Genomic DNA, 19,074 nt, shown 5'->3' with positions numbered 1-19,074 from the left:
TTTTGCTGTCCTACTTGTCTGCATTGTCCCACTCGATGTTTTGTTATTGAGTCAGATCAGTGGGATACTCCAGAACCTCTGGATGCAGCTGTACTTGAAGACAGAGCAGCTAAGGCATTATTCTCAGGGGACTAGATGCCTTTATTATCCATTAACTTTATGACCTTTGGTGGCTTTAGGGTATTCTCTGACGTGATTATCCCACTGGCTTCAAAGGTACTGTATATCATGTTGAAACTTCCCAACCTGATAAAATCCCGTGATAAGACTGGTGTTTCAAAGCATGAAATGTAACTGATGCAGCTGTACAAGAGCTGAGTGCTGCTGAAACAGAGTTGCCTGGCTTACAGATCTGCTGATGGGGAGAGGCTTTGTGATCCCCCAAAATGTCCTGGTCAGGATCTCAGCATGTAAGACCTCTTCTGTACCCAGGGAAATCATGGCAGACAAACAACTGCCTTGGCTAATATCTGAAATGCTGAGCTTGTGAGAAGCAGAGGCAGAGGTGCTGGGGGACAGGAGTGGCTTAGTATGCAAAGGTGCCCTGAAAAGTTTGGTCTAGCTCCAACTTTCCATGCTTTATCCTGGTAAAATGGAGACATTTTCATTACTGGGAACACATACCCTCTGGAAAGCCTGCCCCTCTCCAATTTAAGCAGAAGTGGCCAAGTTCTGACATGCACATTCTGCTGTTTGTCTCAGCCTCTGCTACACGTGTATGTGGATTCGTTTGGGTTATTGATGTGTTGGAGAAGAGAAAGAAGCATAACCTGCACACTAAACAGTGCACAACATCTATGTTCATTCTGAGGAAGAATCTATCTCTGTTCATAGTTAGTTGTCTTGTGCTTTGTTTGAAAAACCATAGCAAACCTGGAAACAGATAAGAAATGAACAGACTAAAAAACCAGAAAAAGCTGCCTATAGGCATTAGTCCAAAGTCTTCTTCTTGGCATTGCCTTTGTTTCCAAAGATCATACATACTTTGGGTTTTGTTAACTAAACTGCTGAATTTTCTGCTTTTCTGTCATTTTTCTGGTCAGCAAGAAGTCTCAGAGAGGGCAGACCTGCACACACTCATGCTGAGTCTTCTCTTATCACACGTCCCATCTTTGTCTCTGGCCTGTGATAGTACTATGATGGCTAAGAAATTATAATTACTTTTTAAATGTGTATTTAGGCAAGAACCCGAGTCCAAAGTACTTAAGTATTACAAGGACTATGTTCTCTTATATTTGCTGCAGGTGGAGAAGGTTTCTTTGCTGCTGGCCTTTCTTGGAGAAGGCCAGAAAACTCTGCATGCCCATGCAACCAGTGATACTGAGAGCAGGCCTCCAGCAGAGCCCAAATGCTATTTAGCATCACAGTTTGAAGATGCCAGGGACCATGAAGAGGCATGCTGAGATAAAAGGGTGGGCACTGAGTCCAGTCACCTGAGCTAATAACTATCTACCAGCCCAGCAGCTTTACCTATCTTTCCTCTGCACGTTGCTCAGTCACTCAGCAAATATGCTTGTGATTGGTGACAGTGAGCAAAAACTGTTGGGAAACCAGGAAAGGAAGATAAAAGCTCAGTAACTGGCATCTTTGTAGCATTTTTCCAGTCTGAATTTGCTGACAGTATAACCTAAGCCTCAGGCTGTTTCTGTGAGGTAAAAAGGTGCAATTATGCTTCTTTTATAGATAAGGAAACTGGTAATACCGATTTGGCCCTGAGGAACAGGAGGCAGAACTAGGAGAACAACCTCCTTTGCCTGCCTCATGGCTTTGTTTTTAAGTTACCCTGTTCTTACAGGAACCTTTCTGTGAGGCTAATGGCGTTTCACTGACAACAGGTATAAAAATATACTTTTAACATCACGTGTTTGAAATCCTCTGGCACAAGTTGCATTCACATGCAAAGTCAATGACTGGGAGACCAGGTGTCCAGCTAAATCTAAATCTATGCTAGGCTATTTAACAGAGCAGGCACACAGACACTAAGGTTTATGTCTGGACAATTTTTTACTATGTTGGCCTGTCTTCAAGGCAACATCCTGCTGGGTCATTTGTGGGCTTCCAATTGTTACATGGAATGTTTGCTGTTGTAACAGCCTTATAGTAAAGACACCCATTTCTTGTAAACTGAAAGAACAGGCTTGGCAGGATGACCATTGTGCCTCTACAGAAACTTTCCATTAACTCTGGGAACTGGACACTCCTGAACATGTGGCAGGTGATAAGTGAGACTGTGCACTTCCTATGATACTCAGAACCTAGTACTGTTAATACTGGTGTCTGAGTACTGTTCTTAAGGTTGAGAGTGCTCCTGAAAAAGCTATGGAAGCTTCTGGCTTAGATTTTATTTTTTTCGCCTGATTGGGCCAATGGAAAAAGTCAGGTTAACGTTGGAGGCGTAGGACTGAACACTTGCTGCTGAAATGGGTCTATGTCTGCACTAGGACAGTGCACACTGCTTGCAAAAATTTATGGCAGAGTTCCCTGAATTAGTATTGATCAAGTTAGGATGGGTATCAGAGGCTGTTTGCCCCCTCCACCCCAACAACAACATGGGATTCTTCTCCAGCATTAAACTTGCTTTGTAGCAGTATTTGTAAGGGATGTACTTAGCTTTTGCTTGAAGACTTAAATGAATTCATTGTATTTTCAGTTGTTTTTTATTTCTGCAGGATGAAATTCCTCTGTATATATCCCCTCTCAACATAAGCTCATATTAATGCTGGCATTTAGAAAAAGTTCTCTTTTCTGAACTCTTTGGTGCCAGGTTTTTCAGTTAAGTAACCCTTTCCCATGTGACTTTAGAAGCTGATCTCAAAGTCCCAGACAATAATGCTTTATAGTTCTAGAGCTGAGTTTTCTTTCTAATTTCAAAGTAGCTCTGAGGCTGTTGAGTCATATAAAATCAGCTAGTTATGAAGGAAGAAGAACATTCTTCCTAGTCACTAATGTAGCATCTCATAGATTTTTCACTGGTGTAAAGCAGAGATCTCAAGGAGATAGAGTTTGGGAATATTGCAAAAAAGATACAGGGACACAGACTCTGGAGAGAGCATTGATAGTGCACCAGCAATATCAATAAATAGATTGGGAGCATGTCACTGTTTCTACTACAACTGCTGTGTTTTACTGTCTAACACCTGAGGTGCCTCTGCTGAAAAGGTAGAGGCTTGCACATTAACATCATCATGAAATAAAGACTGCTTTATTGCTTGGTGGTAGGGAAAAGCAGGCCAGGAAGGTGAGTGCCTCCCTCTGCTCCTGGCTCTCCAAGCCTGCTGCCAAGTCACTGACCACATCTTCTGTTCATTAAAGTGCAGAAAATGTGCAAGAGGTTGGAAAGTGGCTCAAAAAGCAGTCAGAAGGTCAGTAACAGTCCTGACATCCCCTCCCTCCATCACAGTAAGTTCTTCTGCAGTGTAGGTTGGCATAAAATCCTTCCTGAAAGCTTGCTGTGGTGCTGCACTGTCAAACTTCCTCTTTCTTACTGTGCAGCTCAGGGTGATGTAATCAGAGCCTTCCAGTAGCTGAAGAGGGGGAGTAGCAAGAAAGATGGGGAGGGATTTTTTACAAGGACATGTGGCAGCAGGTCACAGGGGAATGGATCCAAAGTGAAAGAGAGTGAGCTTAGATTAGATATTAGGTTGAAGTTCTTTGCTGTGAGAGTGATGAGGCACTGGCACAGGCTGCCCAGAGAAGTTGTGGCTGCCCCATCCTTGGAAGTGTTCAAGGCCAGGCTGGATGGAGCCCTGATCAACCTGGTCTAGAGTAAGGTGTCCTTGTCCACAGCCTGAGGGTTGGAACTAGGTGATCTTTAAAGTCCCTTGCAACCCAAACCATTCTATGATTGTGTGATTCTATGATTTTGGGGAAAGATCTATGTAACACTTTAAATTTTCAATATATACATAATTACACAGGGATGTTTGTATAGGATGGGTGCTAATATTGTTACTTCCACTTTTTCCCATTATTTACTCCTGAACAGAGACTTGTGGCTCTCTGAGAAGTGTCTGTATCCTTGCAGTGTCTTCATGGCTGTGGACACACCAGTTATGCTGATGAGAAGATTAGGTATAGGGAGATGGAATGACTTGCCTAAAGCCAGAAAATCTGTGACTTCTTAAATTACTGCAATCATCTGTCTTCTTGGAAATGTACTATTTTCTCTCCCCTTGGGAATGTGTGTAGAAACATTACAACCTCATTTCAGCTTTCCAGAGGTGAAATCACATATCATTTATACCTGATGCAGTTGCCAATGCTCAGAGTGGTTTCCCTACTGCTTCTGTTTGTTTTGCTGTGAGATTCCTGCTGTGAGCTCTCGAATCCTTGGAATTATTGGTTTTCCTTTAGTACCTGAGATAAAGGACAACGTGCCACTTTGATTTGAAAATCCCTAACACAGCTGGAGCCAGGAGGTTCCACCCCCCACTCCACCCCCACCACTGAAGCCAAGTGCCAGGCTCTGCCAGCTCAGCACTGCTGGTGTCACTCTTTCCTGTTCCACAATGTGCAAACAGCCGGTGACGTAGTGGGGTAACGCTGTTTGAACAGTCTCTTCAGTCAAGGATTTTTCCAAAAGGAAAAATTAGGACAGGAATTAATGGATGTGCATGTGAATGTGCTATTGCACAGTGCAGGTGGGATGGAAAATGGAATATGCTATGGCAGGAATTGAGGAAGGGACATTTTCTCAGCAAACCTGGCTGGATGAGCTGGCAGGTGGTGGCAGAGCTGAAAGAGGACAGGCTGTGCAGGATGGATGAAGTTGGTAAAATCCTGTGAGTGAGCTGTGGAAGAAGGTGGTAAAAGGAGGCCCCTGCTATTTTGTCTCACCTACATGATGCTATTTAACACTGATTGCCTGCCTAAAGGCTCCCTTCCCACCTTTCCTTTTGCTTGTACCAGTCCTCTAGACCCTCTGCCACTTTGCTGTGGAGCAGTTCTCTCTGCCTGGGTGGGCAGATAGCTCCTCCTGTGAAGCAAATGGAGTGTTTCATCCATCACACACTGGGCAAAATTAGGGCTTTCCTCACTTTTTATCACTCAGTTTCATGATTTCCTGCAGATCGCTTCATATCCTCAGATCTGTGGTTTTATCTGACAGCACGTCCCATGCTCTGCTTTCTCAAAACCACCTGTGAAATTGGCCCATTTTGAACAAATCACTCTTGAGCAGTTTGCTACTGGAGGAAAGAACTCATGGCATTTCTTGTGGAATGCTATCTTTTGTGGAGGCTCAAAATATGTTTGGTGTGCGATTTCCTAGGGCCTGCTTTGAGAAGATCACCTAGGCTGGGACCAGGCACTCTCTCTCCTCCCTGCATAGATGTGGACCATGGTGTTTATTTGCAAGCTAGACTAGCAGTGATCTCTGGATCTGCAGTCCGTGGACACTGTCTCAAAGTGGGACAGGAATGATTCATATTTCATCTTGGAGAAATGCCTGATAACTTAAGATTTCTTTGGGATGGATTTTCTAGACTGTCTCAATTGACCTGTAGCACTGGGGGACCTGGTTCTGGCAAATTGATGAGGCTGGTATATCTCTGAAATCTAGGGAAGAGAGGATGGAGGAGGAAGCTCTTTTAGCGAGGTATGAAGAAGAGTGAGACTTCAAGGACTCTGTCTCTGGGAGGAGTCCTGGTAAGGGAACGTGAATTGCTGCCTTGAGGGTCCCTGAGTTCCACAGGGAGTTGGTCTGTGCTGTTTGGAGTGTGCCAGCAGTAACACAGGCTTCATTTCTCAGACGGGGTTTGCTTCACACAGGATTGCACCTTGCTCAGTACTTGCTCTTGTCTGAGCACTTGAACCCTTGTGTGGGGCTCCTCTTCCAGAAGACTCTTGCCTTGCTGCCATCACATGGTGGCCAGGCTGAGCTTGGCAGTGGATCCTATTTTCCCCTAAGTCCTGACTGCACACCAGGAGCAGAGAGTGCTGTGGTGGTGTTTTCTTGAGGCTCATGTTACTCTGCTAAGCCCTGGTTGAGGCAGATGTCGCTGAAGTAGCTGTGTTTGTGTGTATTCCTGCAGAGCTGGCTGTCCCAGTGAAACCTTCATGTGGCAAGGTGAAACAGTTCAAGCCCTAAAATATTCTTCTTTAATATGGACACCTTCTGAATGACCTCTGTTTGTAAAGCAATTCCAGTCAAATGGAAAACCTGACCCCTCCTGGTACGCCCCATTGAAGCAACCAAAACCATTATCAAAAGGTTATGGAGTCAGATTCCTGCTATATAAAGCAAGTGACATTTTGCTAGAAGCATTGGTGTGAATGGATGTTTAAAAAATAAACAAAGGATTAATTTTCTTTCACAAAAGGAAGGGGGTTGAGTTGGTTGGGTTTTTTTTTTTACAGTCTCAGAAGATTTCATGAGGAAAATTCCCTTTGAGCTGCTCAGCTCAGCTAAAGATGGTAGGAATTTTGCTTGGTCTTTTGATATTTCATGGGAAATACTAAATAACCCCAATGCTTTAGTCAGCCAGTGTGAAATGCCAGCCAGCCTCTATTTTCTTGCTGATATGGCACCAGTCACTGCAATGTGTAGAAAAATCCCACCTCCCATGTGCTTCCAGGCTGCCCTTCCACAGGGGACTGTGTCCTTGTCCCTGTGTGTCAGTGACACAACAGGTCCCACACCTGATTCTGCTGCGGGAGGGGTCCTGCAAGGATAGCAGCAGAATCGGATGATGGGAGAAGAGGAAACAACAGATTTCCCTGCACTTAACATGCACAGACTGTTAATTAACCATTAATAACTCCTGTACAGACACCAGGTATAACAAGGAAGAGCTACTAAATAACCCAGTGTGGTTTTGCAGGTACATTGCTACCTCTCTAGATAATATTTTACTTCTGGTTTTAAGCTTTTGCTGTCCTTGCATGATGTTAAACTGGAATAATCTGTTCTCTTCAGAACAGAAAGCATTCAGGGAAGGGTGCTTAAGAAATCACAGGAATCAAGTTAACAAAAATACTTTCATTTTCACTTCCCAGAAACTCTGTGCCCTCACACAGAGCTTTGCTATATGCCACTGGCACAGCAGCCCCAAAACACATGCTTCAGTGAGAAATAGGGTCTTTGAAAATGTGCAGGAAATGGCACTGGCTACTGAAGTCCTCAGCTCCCCTGTAAAGCTGACCCAGGGAGCAGCAGCTGTGAAATTTTCTTTTCCCATTTGCTGCCAATGTACCTTGGCTCTGACCCGGGAAAACTTCTACTAGAGGGGTAAAATTCAGGTCACGGCTTGGCGAGCCCTTCATTGCATCAGGACTTTAGTTTCCTGGGTGTGGGCAAAGCTTAACCTCCCACACATAGATGAAGCACCCTTTGGTAATGGGACTGTTGTGCAAAAACAGACAGTATGACATTTCCTTGAACTCTTGGTTCCCTTTGATCAGCAGGTCTCTCTACAATGAGCTGACATTGGCAAGGGGGTTAGGAATCTGAGCAAGAAATGAAGAGCTGCTCCAGGGGCTGGGAAAACTATGCTGCTGCTGTCTGAAATAGAAGCAAATACTCTGGATGTGGTTAGGTTAATTTCTGGGGTTCACAGTTTGTATACATAATGGGTGGGGGGTATATATCCATGGAGATATATGTAGAAGTTAGGGTCAGCTTCATGCATTAGGAAAGTTAAAAAAAAATGGCTTGGTAAAGGCAGAGGGAATTTCCATTAATGGAAAGGGTGCATGGTCCATCAGAAGGAGAAGGAGTGGGCTGGGATAGGGGAAGGAGGAATCCTGCAAATAGCCACAAATGCAGGGTCTCCGTGGTGCAGGCCAACAGTGTCCTCTGGCAAACGAGTGTGCAAAGCTGTCTTCTGGGGCTAGTGAATACAGCAGGGCATGGCCCCTTCACAGCCAGCCTTACCCTGCAAGTCAGCACCCCTCGGGACTTTCCAGGCAAAAGGGCACTGGGAACAGCAGCTTTGGCACAGCATTTCAGGGCTTCATGGGATTATTTATTCACTGTGTTCCTGGAACAGTTCCAGGCTTCCCAGCTCTGCCACCAGCGTACAAATTCATCAAGTACCCACAAGGCTCACAATCCCCAGAGGCAAGGGCAGACTGTAGGAAGGTGATTCATATTACAAATCAGTGTCTCTGAAGGACTGGCAGGGCTCTGGGAAGACCGAACCGGATCCTCATCCCTTCCACCTTCCCAGCGCTCCTCGGGGTGATTACGGCAGCAGCCGCACTCTGGATGGATTTCATTGCTGGGGCCATCGGAGGTAAATACATGAATTAGTGCTTGTTGACCAAAGCAGATAGCTGTGTTTCCTTCTTGTTCAGCTGAAGAGCAGGTCTCAACAGCAGAGCTGAGAGTCTTTCAATGGGGGCTGCTTGTTAAAAGCGTGTTCTTCCTTATTAAGTGGGAAATGCCATCAAAGCAGGATCACAGAGCTGCTGGAGAGGCAATGCTGCAGCTTGGTCAGCTGAGGTCATTGCCTGCAATGTCCTGATTGCAGTGGGACAGGGTAAAACTCTAATAGGAAGAGACAGAGGTTTTGTGCAGATATACAAACTGGCTTGTATAGCCCTGACAGCAAAACCCTCATGTGTCTGGCATCTAGGGGTCCCAGCAGGCTCCTGGGATGGTGGCTCTGGGGGGCTGAGGGTGTGGTTTGTGAGACAGGAGGGGAGGAAGCACAGTGTTCTTATTGCAGTCAGAATGTCTGAATGAACGACCTTTGCATTATCTTAGGTCAAGATGTATTTGCACTTGTGATGGTGATCTCAGAGCAGGGGAGCCAGGCAGCAGGCTTTGATCTGGGAGAAAGTAGGTTAGCTGTGTATAAAAAAGGAGAAGTGTGGAGAGGAGAGAAGTGTGATTAAATTCTAGACATTTTTAGAGCATGTACTGCTCAAACCCATCTTCGTTTTAAATGACAAAATGTACCCATTGGTCTCAGTTCTTCACTGAAATCCTGTTAGATTTAGTGGAGTATACAAGATAATATATACCAATATATATAATATAAATATATATATAATATAGATGAAAAAATACCACAAGAAAAGCCTTTGGGTCACCACTGATGGAAAAGCCAGGTGAATCTACCAGGTGGCTGAGACACCCAGCCCAAGCCTGCATGACAGATCTCACTTTGACATTGACTGAAATTTGGCATTTTCCCTCACCAGGAACAGCCTGTGTGTGTCCTGGTGCAGATGTGTTTGTCCTGGGAAGGACCATGCTGAGTCCTACCCTGCCCACTAATAACCCAACATGTGCAAGTGGGGTGAGGTTTGGCATCTCAGCAGCATCCAGCCCTGGAGGTGCCTGTTGTGCCTATGCTTGGGGTGTTGGTCTTCCAGGGGTGTTTGGAGACCCTTCATGGGAGAGGAGGATATAACCAGCCCACTATGATAGCTTGTCTTCCTCCTCCTGTTTCCCTTCTGACTTCAGAGCACCCTGTGGAGAAGGAAGCCCTGTCCTAGGGCTGGCAGCAGGATGTCCATCCCAGAAGGATTAATCAGACTTCATGGTGGGGCAGAGATGATTGCATTTGTTGCTTGGACTCCTTTGCTTTTTTAGCACAGTTTGAAACAGGTCACCTAAAGACAAATTTCTTTTGCAAGGGAACATGGAGAGCTGAAAACAGAGTTTGAACATGGTCATTCACCTTTGTTTTCTGTCCTGGCTCCCATGCAAAGCCAAGGTTTGTGCTGTGACCCCTTGTCCAGACTCCAGCATCGTGTTCTGCCCAGCCATGCACCAAGAATCTCCCCTGTGTGCCCTGGACACAGGCTCAGCCTGAGGGGATGCAGGCTGTGGAGATCCAGCTGGGACCAGAAAAGTCTTTGTTTGTTGTAAGGCACTTCACTGACCTCAGTGTGTCAGAGAGCAAGATTGTCCAACCTGTCCTCTATGAACAGCTCAGAGCTTTTCTAGGAGGGATACTGCAACTTCTAACTGGCTGGCAGAGGTGAGAGCCTGCCCATAGAGATATGGGAGGTACCTGGGCAGGGCTTCAGGGCCATCATCCTTCCCCTCAGATGGGACAACTCCTGGGGTTGGACCTCTATCCTGCAAAAACTGGGATGGTTTCAGTGCTGAGCTTGTTTAGGGGTTTATGTTTGCTAGAGCTGAAGCAATTTTCATGTTCCTAAGGAATCTGTGAACCCAGCTAAGGAGCATCAAGCAAGCTGAGGCAACATTAAAAATAAGAGTTTCTGTTTAGTAAATTACATTCTTGTGACCTGGATCTATTTTCAGAGTGTCTTGGAGAAAGCATGGCTTAAGCACCTCTGAAAAACAGCAGAGGTCATGCCGATTCTAATTCCAGCCTCTGGCTGCCTCAGGCAGGTGCACAAATACTGTGCATCACCTCTGGGCAATGGATTCTGTGGCAATGACATAAAAAACTTAGCATCTTCAGCCCCAGGAACAGTGATCTGCTATGGCTCCAGACAGAAAAAAGCATGAGAGAAACATGCTTAGTGACTGTGGAGACTTTCTATAACCAGCAAATATGGCTGGATGTTTTAGGAAGCAGTCCTTCCTGGCCAGTAAAATTGAGCAGGAGTTTGGACTAGAGACCTCCTCAGGTCCCTTCTGACTTGAATTTTCCTATGACCCCATTCATGCTTTCTAGCCCTGCTACAGCAGCAGCCTGGGCCATGGCAGGGGATGTGGATTGATGGCTGGGGCTGGTGATGACTGCAGGATGACTTGACTCTTATGTCAGGAGTAAAGATTTGGGGAAGTGAAGCTGAGGTTTACCCAGTGGTGGTAGTGCAGCAGGGTCTGCAGCAGGACTGGGCTTTTCCACAGCTGGGAGGTTACATGCAGTCCAAGGGCAGATAAAAGAATCCCCTTATAGAAGGAACATGCTGTCTCCTTACAGCTAAAGCAGCACCTGCTAGGGTCGTGTGACTGAATGAAGCTCTGCTTGCTTAGGGTCTAGGACACTGATGTTCCCAACGCTGCACAAAACAAAGGTTTTTGAAAGCTGCTGTCTGCCCATCCAGTGCATGGACAACGATCCCTGCTTCTCCCTGGGTGTCTCAGCCAAGGTTTGCCAACAGCTCAGAGCTGTTGCAGCCTGGTGGGCTCTGTACAGCTGCCACTTGCTCCCTTGTGATTGCCATCCCACCAGAATCTCTCCTTAATTGAGCTGCTTGCTCAGAATGACCTGACTTGTGTAGGGACTGTGAGTGATCCATTTTGTGCATTCCGTGTGTGTAGGGGATGCTGCAAGCATCCTGGGAATAGCTCAGATAAAGGAGGCATAAAAATGGCTCACTAAAATAAAAAGAAGGTAATTCCCCTGGTTTTGCTCTTCATTTTTTGTCACAGCTGATGCAGTGTTACTCAGCAGGAGTCTCACAGGAACCCTCTCCTGTATGCCCACTGTTCATTGCTGGCCTTCTTTGATTTTGCTGCGCAAACAGGGCATGTGTGGGTCATGCTATCTTAGTCCCAGGCTATTTATATCGTGTGACAGTGTGCAGAGCCCTCATTCCTCAGCCTTTGATAGACTTGGCTGAGCTCCTCAGCTCTGACAACTGCTTGGAGTGCTTTGTACCCCTGAGTAGTGCAGTTCATGGCAGATTGGGTTATTTGGAGGTTTGGGGGATTCACGTCTTTGCTGGGAGCAATGAAAAATTTGCTTTCATGGTCTCCTCTCAAATGGACATATTTGATCCTTACTGGAACCAAGTTCATGGGGAGCCTTTAGGGCTGAAACAATCTGTTTAGGGCAACCTACTGGGCTGCTGTCTTTGTATCTTATCATGTGAACAGGGTGATTTCTCCAGAAGGAAGGTCAGTTCTTGTCAAACACTGATCCAAATCATCCTTGGTATGTGATCTGCATGAGCCACAGCTCCTACCTTCCTTATCCAGTGGAGTGAGCCAGGACTGAGCTGTGCATGGTGCCCCTGTGTCACCAGCATCTGGGCAGCCCATGCCCATCTCCTCTAAGGTTCAGGAATCTGAAAACGATGAGATGTGTCAAAACCTCCCAGCTGAGATGGGGTGCTTGGGTTGGGGACTGCAGCTGTCAGGTCAGCACTGTCATGCTGGCATTGACTCATGTGCTGCTCTTCCCTGGCTGGCAGTGTCTGTGTTTACTCTGGCTGGTGGCCGGGAACCTGGGACAGTGCAGGTGTCCCCAGATGACTTTGTGCATTGTCACTCTCTGCTTGGACCTAAGCCATTGCTTCTCCAAGCCATATTATTGCCTGTGTATTCCCCCTTGCCCTCTTTCTTCCATCACTGTCTCTCTTCCATCTAGGCCCTTTTTCCCCACTTCATTGTTGTTTGTCTGGTGTCAGATTTGATAGATATTTTTGAAGAACAAACCTCAATTTTCTGCAAGAAAGATGCTATTGGTTATTTTCCTCTGAGTAATGCACTTTGGGACTGTCTCCTGGTGACTCACAAGAGCAGCTGCTGCTTTTCTCCAGAACATGGGAGAGTTTTCCAGAGCTCTCAAGCAGCCATGTAATCAGAGGTGAACATGCCCACACCAATTAACACATTTTTAAGTAGCTTGGGTTTTAATTTTTCTTTTTTAAAGAAGAACTCAGTGAGAGGCAGTTTTCAATAGGTGAGCCACCAGATGTTTCCTGTATCTCTGAATGCCTGACTGCCTCATGGGCTAATCCAGCACTTCTATGAACTTAATCTCTCCCTAAATAACTCACATGGATACAGCTCCATTGTTCTCCAGTCTGATTTCCTCTCAGGTGATGTACTGGGAGGAAGTTTGCTGGTCTGCACCTTTATTACCTGCTAGCACTTAGCTCAGAGCTGAACCATGCAGTGAGGTGAGATCTATTTATTATTGCAACAGAGGGAAATCCGTGTTGGAGCTCTTTAGCCCTCCTTACTCGCCATTAAGGCAGTAGCTTTGTCTCAGAGGATTAATAGATATCCAGTGGCTATTTTAAGGCTCTAGGAGTGAGCGTGGGTGTTGCTAGAGGATTGACACCGGCCCGGGAGCTGGACATGCCGGCACGGCATGTGATGCTCAGCCGGCCGCGCTGGGCGGGCTCGGCAGCCGCTGCCTCTGGACACTCCCAGCGCTAATCCCTCCCTGCCCCAAATCCCGCCGAGCCCTGAAAACCAAAATTGCTCCAGACTCTGTGAGTCTGTGCCTGAGCTGAGAGGGGAAACAAATACAGCCCAGTGTCCTCCCTTCATCCTTCGGGGGCAGTGCTGTCAGTGTCTCTCCCTGTCTCATCTTGCTCCATCTTGTTGTTCCTGATAAGTTTCCCATACTCTGTTTCCTCCTTTGGGTGAGCCTTGGTCACACAGAGAAATCTGCATTTTTCTCTGTCATTCATGGCTCAAATGTCATTACTGGAGCTCAAGAAGTTTGGTGCCAGGCACTGCTGGGCTCTGCTATTCCCCAGTGCCCTTCTGTGATAGGTGAAAAGGTCTGTTGTGACATGTGCTGTTAACCATCTCCAACATATTCTCTGTTTCAGGTGGTCTAAGCACAGCCGTGGGTTATCCACTGGACACAGTAAAGGTACCTGTTGGAGCTTTATTTCTTGACTATAGAACAAAAAAGAAGAGGAGAAAAGGCCCTTTTGTTTTCCCCCTCCTTTTCAAAAAAATAGTCCCATGATAATACTTTATCTGCATTACATCTCTGTATCTCACTGTATTTGGTTGTGTTTATCTCTAAAAAAAAATAAATTTGGTCATGTCATTTTATGGTTAATTATCTGATTTGCTACTATGGCATTTGTTGTTTTATTTATTTTAATATTATATCTATTGTTTTTTATTTATTGTAATATTATATCTTCATTTAAAGTTGTCCCTGTATTCCTAGGTGAGAATTCAGACTGAGAACCACTACAGAGGATTTTGGCACTGTGTTCAGGAAACATACAGGACAGAAAAGGTAGGTGCCTCTCAGCGGTATTGCTGATGCTGGTTGCACATGCCTTGTTTCAGAGCAGCAGAGCTGCCTCTGTCAGTTTGGGGAGGATGGGCACCAGTGGCACACAGGCATCAGTTGGGAGAGGGCTCAGGGTGAAATGTAGCTTTGCTGATGAGCTGTAAGGTGGGAATAAGTTTTGACTCAGCGATGTACAGCCAGTGCTTTTGAGCAGATGCTTTCCCATGCCGTTCACCCTTAAAATTCACCTTTCTCCTCTGTTTCCCTCGAGGTCCGCGGATTTTATAAAGGTGTGACTGCATCAGTCCTCGCTGTATCCGCGGTTTCCTCTGTTTCCTTTGGCACATACAGAAACTTCCTCGGTGCCATCTGCAAGCTGCGATACGGGGCTGCAGATGCCAAGCCGTCCGAGCTGGATGTTTCTCTTGCGGGAGCTGCTGCCGGCGCTGCCCGGGTAGGTAAACAGCCCGCAGGGAAAGCACGACAAGAGATCTTGTTCACAAACACAGGCGGCTGGAGAAGCAGGGAATGTTTTTTTCGGTCCGGGAGGCCACAGGGGAGCCTGCAACAAATCTGGTGGGTCTGTTTTTGCAGGGGAGGTCATGCTCTGCCCTCGCTGCCCCTTCAGTGGTCGGCTCCGTGGCGTGGCCGAGTCCTGCTGGGCAGCTCGTGCTGGATTTGGTTTGGAGTGCCAGAACGCTTAAGAACGTGCCACTAACATGACACAGACCTTGGCAGCAAATACAGAACAAGGAAGAGAACACAGCATAGGCAGCAAACTCCCCAGGTGGCTGTGACGGTGTGTTTATGTAAGACAGACATAACTCTGAGTTAAACACGGGTCGCTGCTTTCCCAGCACAAGCATCGCTGCAGGAATGGGCAGAGCACAGTGCTGCCTTGCCAGGACTTAAAACTCAGCGGGGTACCACTGAGAAGTGATGCTGCCTGGCAAACCTGCAGGATCCTGGGGCAGGGGGAGGAGGCTGGGTCCAGGAGCAGTTTCCCAGAAGCAGATGAGGGTGAGTGTCCACAGGTGCTGTGAATGTGGTGGAGCTCATCCCATCACACCCATGGCGTGCTGGGCAGAAACGTGTGCCTGGTCACAATCCTCTTACAGAGCAGTCCAGATGGTCAGGCTTCTAGGTGTTTCCTAGCAGTCAGTGACTCAACATGGGCTCAATTTTTATAGTCTGGATGGTCTTGGTTCAAATACAGATACAAATAAGAGCCCTGATGTATGCTTCCCGATGGCTGAGGACATCTCTCTTCCCACAACCATCTAGTTTAGCAAGTAGTTACAGGTATTTAATATCCTGTGTTGATTCTGCCTTGCCTTCCTCTCTGCCCAGTGCAGCTCACACACGTGTCCTGTTGCTGCTGGGTGGAACAGCACAGGCAGAGGGGAGGAGGCTGGAGCTTGCTGGAGCTCACAGCCTGAAAAGCTGTGAGACAAGAATTCACAGGAGGAAGATCAAAACATTGTTTACCTGTGAGGGTTAAAATGCCTTTCTCTGGTGTTGCAGGTTGTGTTGACAAACCCTAGTGAGGTGGCTAAAGTTCGGATGCAGACTCAGAGGAACCCACACCCTTCCACCACACAACAGCCTGTTTCCAAGCCAAAGTATCGAGGGTCTCTGCACTGTCTGAAGGTTATCATCAAGGAGGAAGGTTTTGGGGGTCTCTACAAGGGCTGTTCTGCATTACTCTGCAGGGATTGCTCTGCTTCTGCCATATATTTCCTTTCCTATTCTGCGCTGTGTGACTGGCTTACACCAGATGGGAGAAATAAACCAGGTAGGTATTGGGAAGCATCTGGCATTACCTGCAAATATGGCTTACTTAGTCCCACACTAAGAGGGAAACCAGACTCTAGGCAAACATCACCCAGTACCCATAAAACCTCACCCAGATCCTCATGAGGGGTTGCTCTGTGTGTGCTGGTTTTGGCCCCAGGCCTAGTTTCAGCAGCCTGCATGCAAGGGCTTCACTGTCCCCACCTTGTCCCTAAGCAGCTCCTCCTCCTGCAGGAGGGGTTCTTACCACACCCTCTGCTGCCTCAAATGTGGATATGAAATCCTGTTAATGCAAAAACAAGGTAACAAGAAATTAAATATGGACAAAGCTCCTGGGAGCTATCATGGAGCTCAGACAAGGATCAGTCTTGAAGTCCAGGTGGAGAAGGCAAAGATACTTCAGATTCTTAGTTGTGATTTGGCTCCAAAAAGCAACTATCCACTTTGAGAAAAGATTGAATAGCTAAGATAAGCAAAAGAGCACCTCCTCAAGAATGATAAAAATTAGATACATCTGAAGAGGGTGTGAGTGCTCTCAGGCTGTACCACATCTAGTTCACATGGTGTTCAAAGTGTCACATGTGCAAAAATTCTCTGAGATCACTGGAAACACACAACTGCAAGAGCTGCACAAAGTAACTCCCAAAAAACATGGAAGTTACCAAAGTTTGTTGTCAAATCTGAGATGGCTGTAGCTGAACAAGATGCAAGTGAACTGCCCTTCTCCCTTCACTCTCTCTCCTGCAGGTTTCCTTGTTGTGCTGCTTTCTGGTGGTTTCGCGGGAGTCCTGGCCTGGGGATTAGCTACTCCCATGGACGTCATCAAGTCACGCATGCAAACAGATGAATCGGACCAGCACAAGTACAAAGGCCTGATCCACTGTGTGAGGGAAAGTGTGAGAAAGGAGGGGGCAAAAGTGCTTTTCAAAGGACTGGGTTTAAACTGCATTCGTGCCTTTCCCGTGAACATGGTAGTGTTTGTAACATATGAAGGCGTACTGAGATTTACAGATCATTATATAAACAAAAAATAGCTTGTTCCATTCTGTCCAAAGTGTATTTTATTTATTTATTTGTTTTGTAAGACAACATCTACAAACAACTGTTGAATTGATGGACAGCATAAGAAGCATGGACATTTCAGCCCAAAGCTGACAATTGATGGCTTTGTTTTATTCTTACAGGATTACAAACTTATCAGGGAGCCTTGGCTTCATATAAAACCTCCCTTTTATCTCATTAAGGTATTTAGGCTGTAGCCGCCACTTAGGCCCTTGAAACATTTGTGAATTTTTACGTTCGTTGTTTGTCTGATCAGGGGTTTTGGTAAATCAATTAATTTCTACTGGCACAGAAAATGATCCTCACAACCAAAGGAGGAGCTGGGGGGGAGTTTGTGCAAGATTCAACACTCCCCAGCGTGTGCTCTTTACATGCTATGCCTGCACTGCATTCACCGAGTGACTCACCGAGCTGCTTCAGGCTGCAGCCTCCCCTTCCCAGCAGTAATTTTCCCAAAGCACTCTCCAATTATACTCCCTTGGCAGCAGCTGAAGCAGGAATGTCCTATCTTTTCCCTGCCGCTCTGTAATGAGTGGCAGACATGGTCTGTTTACAGAACTGCGCTAATGGTCTCGCTGCAGCGCCCGGCGCGGCTCCCGGCAGGCCCGTGTGATTTTCTCCCTGAGCCCCACACAGCATCAGCCCTCTCCGCAGGCCATGGAGCAGCGGCTCTCCCAGCTTGGCACAGCTTTGGAGGCAATCTGTTCTCATCCTGGAGCGAGGGCAGGAATAGATGCAAAGCCTCTTTGCTTGGCGAGGGAAAGGCTGCCATAAAATCCATGCACTGGCAGGGTTAGGCAAGTTAGAAGAGAGTTGCAAAGTTGTAGAGCATAATCAAGATTCCCAGCTTTTAAAAGTGCATACTCTTCTCCCTTTAAATGCTGCTGTTAGGAGCAGCTGAATGTATTTTGCCAAAGGTGCATTTTGAAAGAATTTCAGACTTTTCTATTACTTCTTTCTCACCTTCCTACTACTTATTTTTCATTACTTTTTCCTACTTTATTTTTCATGAAAAAGTCAGTTGAAAAACCAGTGCCCATGCTATTGCTTCAGAAGAAAAATCCCTAAACCCAGAAATGTTAGTTTGCTCATTCTGCCTCACGGGCTACATATATGTTTCTGATTTAATCCCTGGATGATGACACTTGAAGCATTCTGGACCCAACCTCTCAGATTCTGCTAAAAATGTGTTTATTGGAGGGAAAGGGGAATACTGTATTTTAAAAGGAGTTCTCATATTTAGGACCCTTCTGGTCAGCAGTCACTCTCACCAGTTGATGACATGGCTTTACTACACTGACTGCAGTTTTGCAGCAGACAGGACTTGTCAGCTGCCTTCGACATACAGAAAGAACTGCAACAAGTTTAAAGAATTCAGGTGCTCCTAGACAAGAATAAAGGGAACCTCTTCTACCCCACCCAGAGACCACTAAAAAGCCCCACAACTCTTCCTGAAATCTACGCCTTCAACTGGCCTTTAAAACACGTTCACAGCCATGCTATCATATCAAACAAGCACCTGAATTCTTTCAAGGGTCTACCCAGCTCTTGCAGCTGATCCAAGAGCAGGGTGAAGAGACCAGGCTGGTGCACCCTATGTCACTTTAAGGGGAGTGAAATGAAAGACCCAACACTAAACTGGATTCTCTCCAAAATGCTTATGGCCTCAGCAACCTACCACCCTGGTGACAGCTTTGGGTATCAGCACCAAACTTCCTTTAGTCAGAAAGTCCTTAAAACACAAGATTTAATTATGTCCTTGAGGTTTGGAATTCCTCTTAAGAGTCACCCTCACCTCTTTCTAAAAGGGATGTGTTTAACTGGGTGGTGATTTATCCCTGCTCTGCCTGGATGTTCAGAATCATACTCCTTTATGCCATGTTATTCTCAGCCAACCTTGTTCTCAGGCATTAGATTCTCTGAACTGAGACAGTGAAAGAATGCCTGCAAAACAGACTAAACAACCATTTATTGTTAGGCAGCACTGATACCATTCATGGTCAGCCCAAGGTTTGAATATTAAATAGCCCATTTTTGCCAGTATGCTCATGCACTCAGATAACTAAAAATGTCTCCTCCTATGGGTGTAACTGAAATACAGCTGATTCTGAGGGAGAGAAATTACTGAGGAATTGTAGAACTGCAGAAGCCAGTGCAAGGGGCTGAGAACTCTAAGCCTCAGGGTGTTCAGCACCACATACAAGCAGGTTCTCATGTGGTCTGAACAAATGCTACATGAGAGGCAAATTGTATCTCCAGGCAGCTTATTTCTGGAAGGAGGTAAGGGCTTTTCGATCCATCCTGTTCAGAACCCTCTACTGGGAAAAAACCATCTACACAGTGTGTGGGGGAC

General features: G+C 46.3%; 1 protein-coding gene across 2 annotated transcripts; it reads left to right on the top strand.

The window, feature by feature from the left end:
* The first annotated feature begins 8,049 nt into the window (after nt 1-8,049).
* On the top strand, nt 8,050-16,702 carry SLC25A47 (solute carrier family 25 member 47). Of its 2 annotated transcripts, XM_053945630.1 has the most exons (6): nt 8,050-8,234; nt 13,444-13,487; nt 13,797-13,868; nt 14,137-14,319; nt 15,390-15,660; nt 16,407-16,702. In XM_053945630.1, exons 1-6 carry the CDS (start codon nt 8,207-8,209, stop codon nt 16,691-16,693), a joined length of 885 nt encoding a protein of 294 aa, XP_053801605.1. In that variant the 5' UTR covers nt 8,050-8,206; the 3' UTR covers nt 16,694-16,702. The 2 variants fall into 2 exon arrangements, with proteins under 2 accessions (XP_053801605.1, XP_053801606.1); XM_053945631.1 differs by lacking the exons at nt 8,050-8,234; nt 13,444-13,487; nt 13,797-13,868; nt 14,137-14,319 and adding an exon at nt 14,333-14,441.
* Nucleotides 16,703-19,074: the final 2,372 nt, after the last annotated feature.

This window comes from Vidua chalybeata, chromosome 6 (assembly GCF_026979565.1).
Source record: "Vidua chalybeata isolate OUT-0048 chromosome 6, bVidCha1 merged haplotype, whole genome shotgun sequence".
Taxonomy (NCBI): Eukaryota; Metazoa; Chordata; class Aves; order Passeriformes; family Viduidae; genus Vidua; species Vidua chalybeata.
Note: the sequence above shows the minus strand (reverse complement) of the source record. Positions and strands in the feature narration are given on the sequence as shown.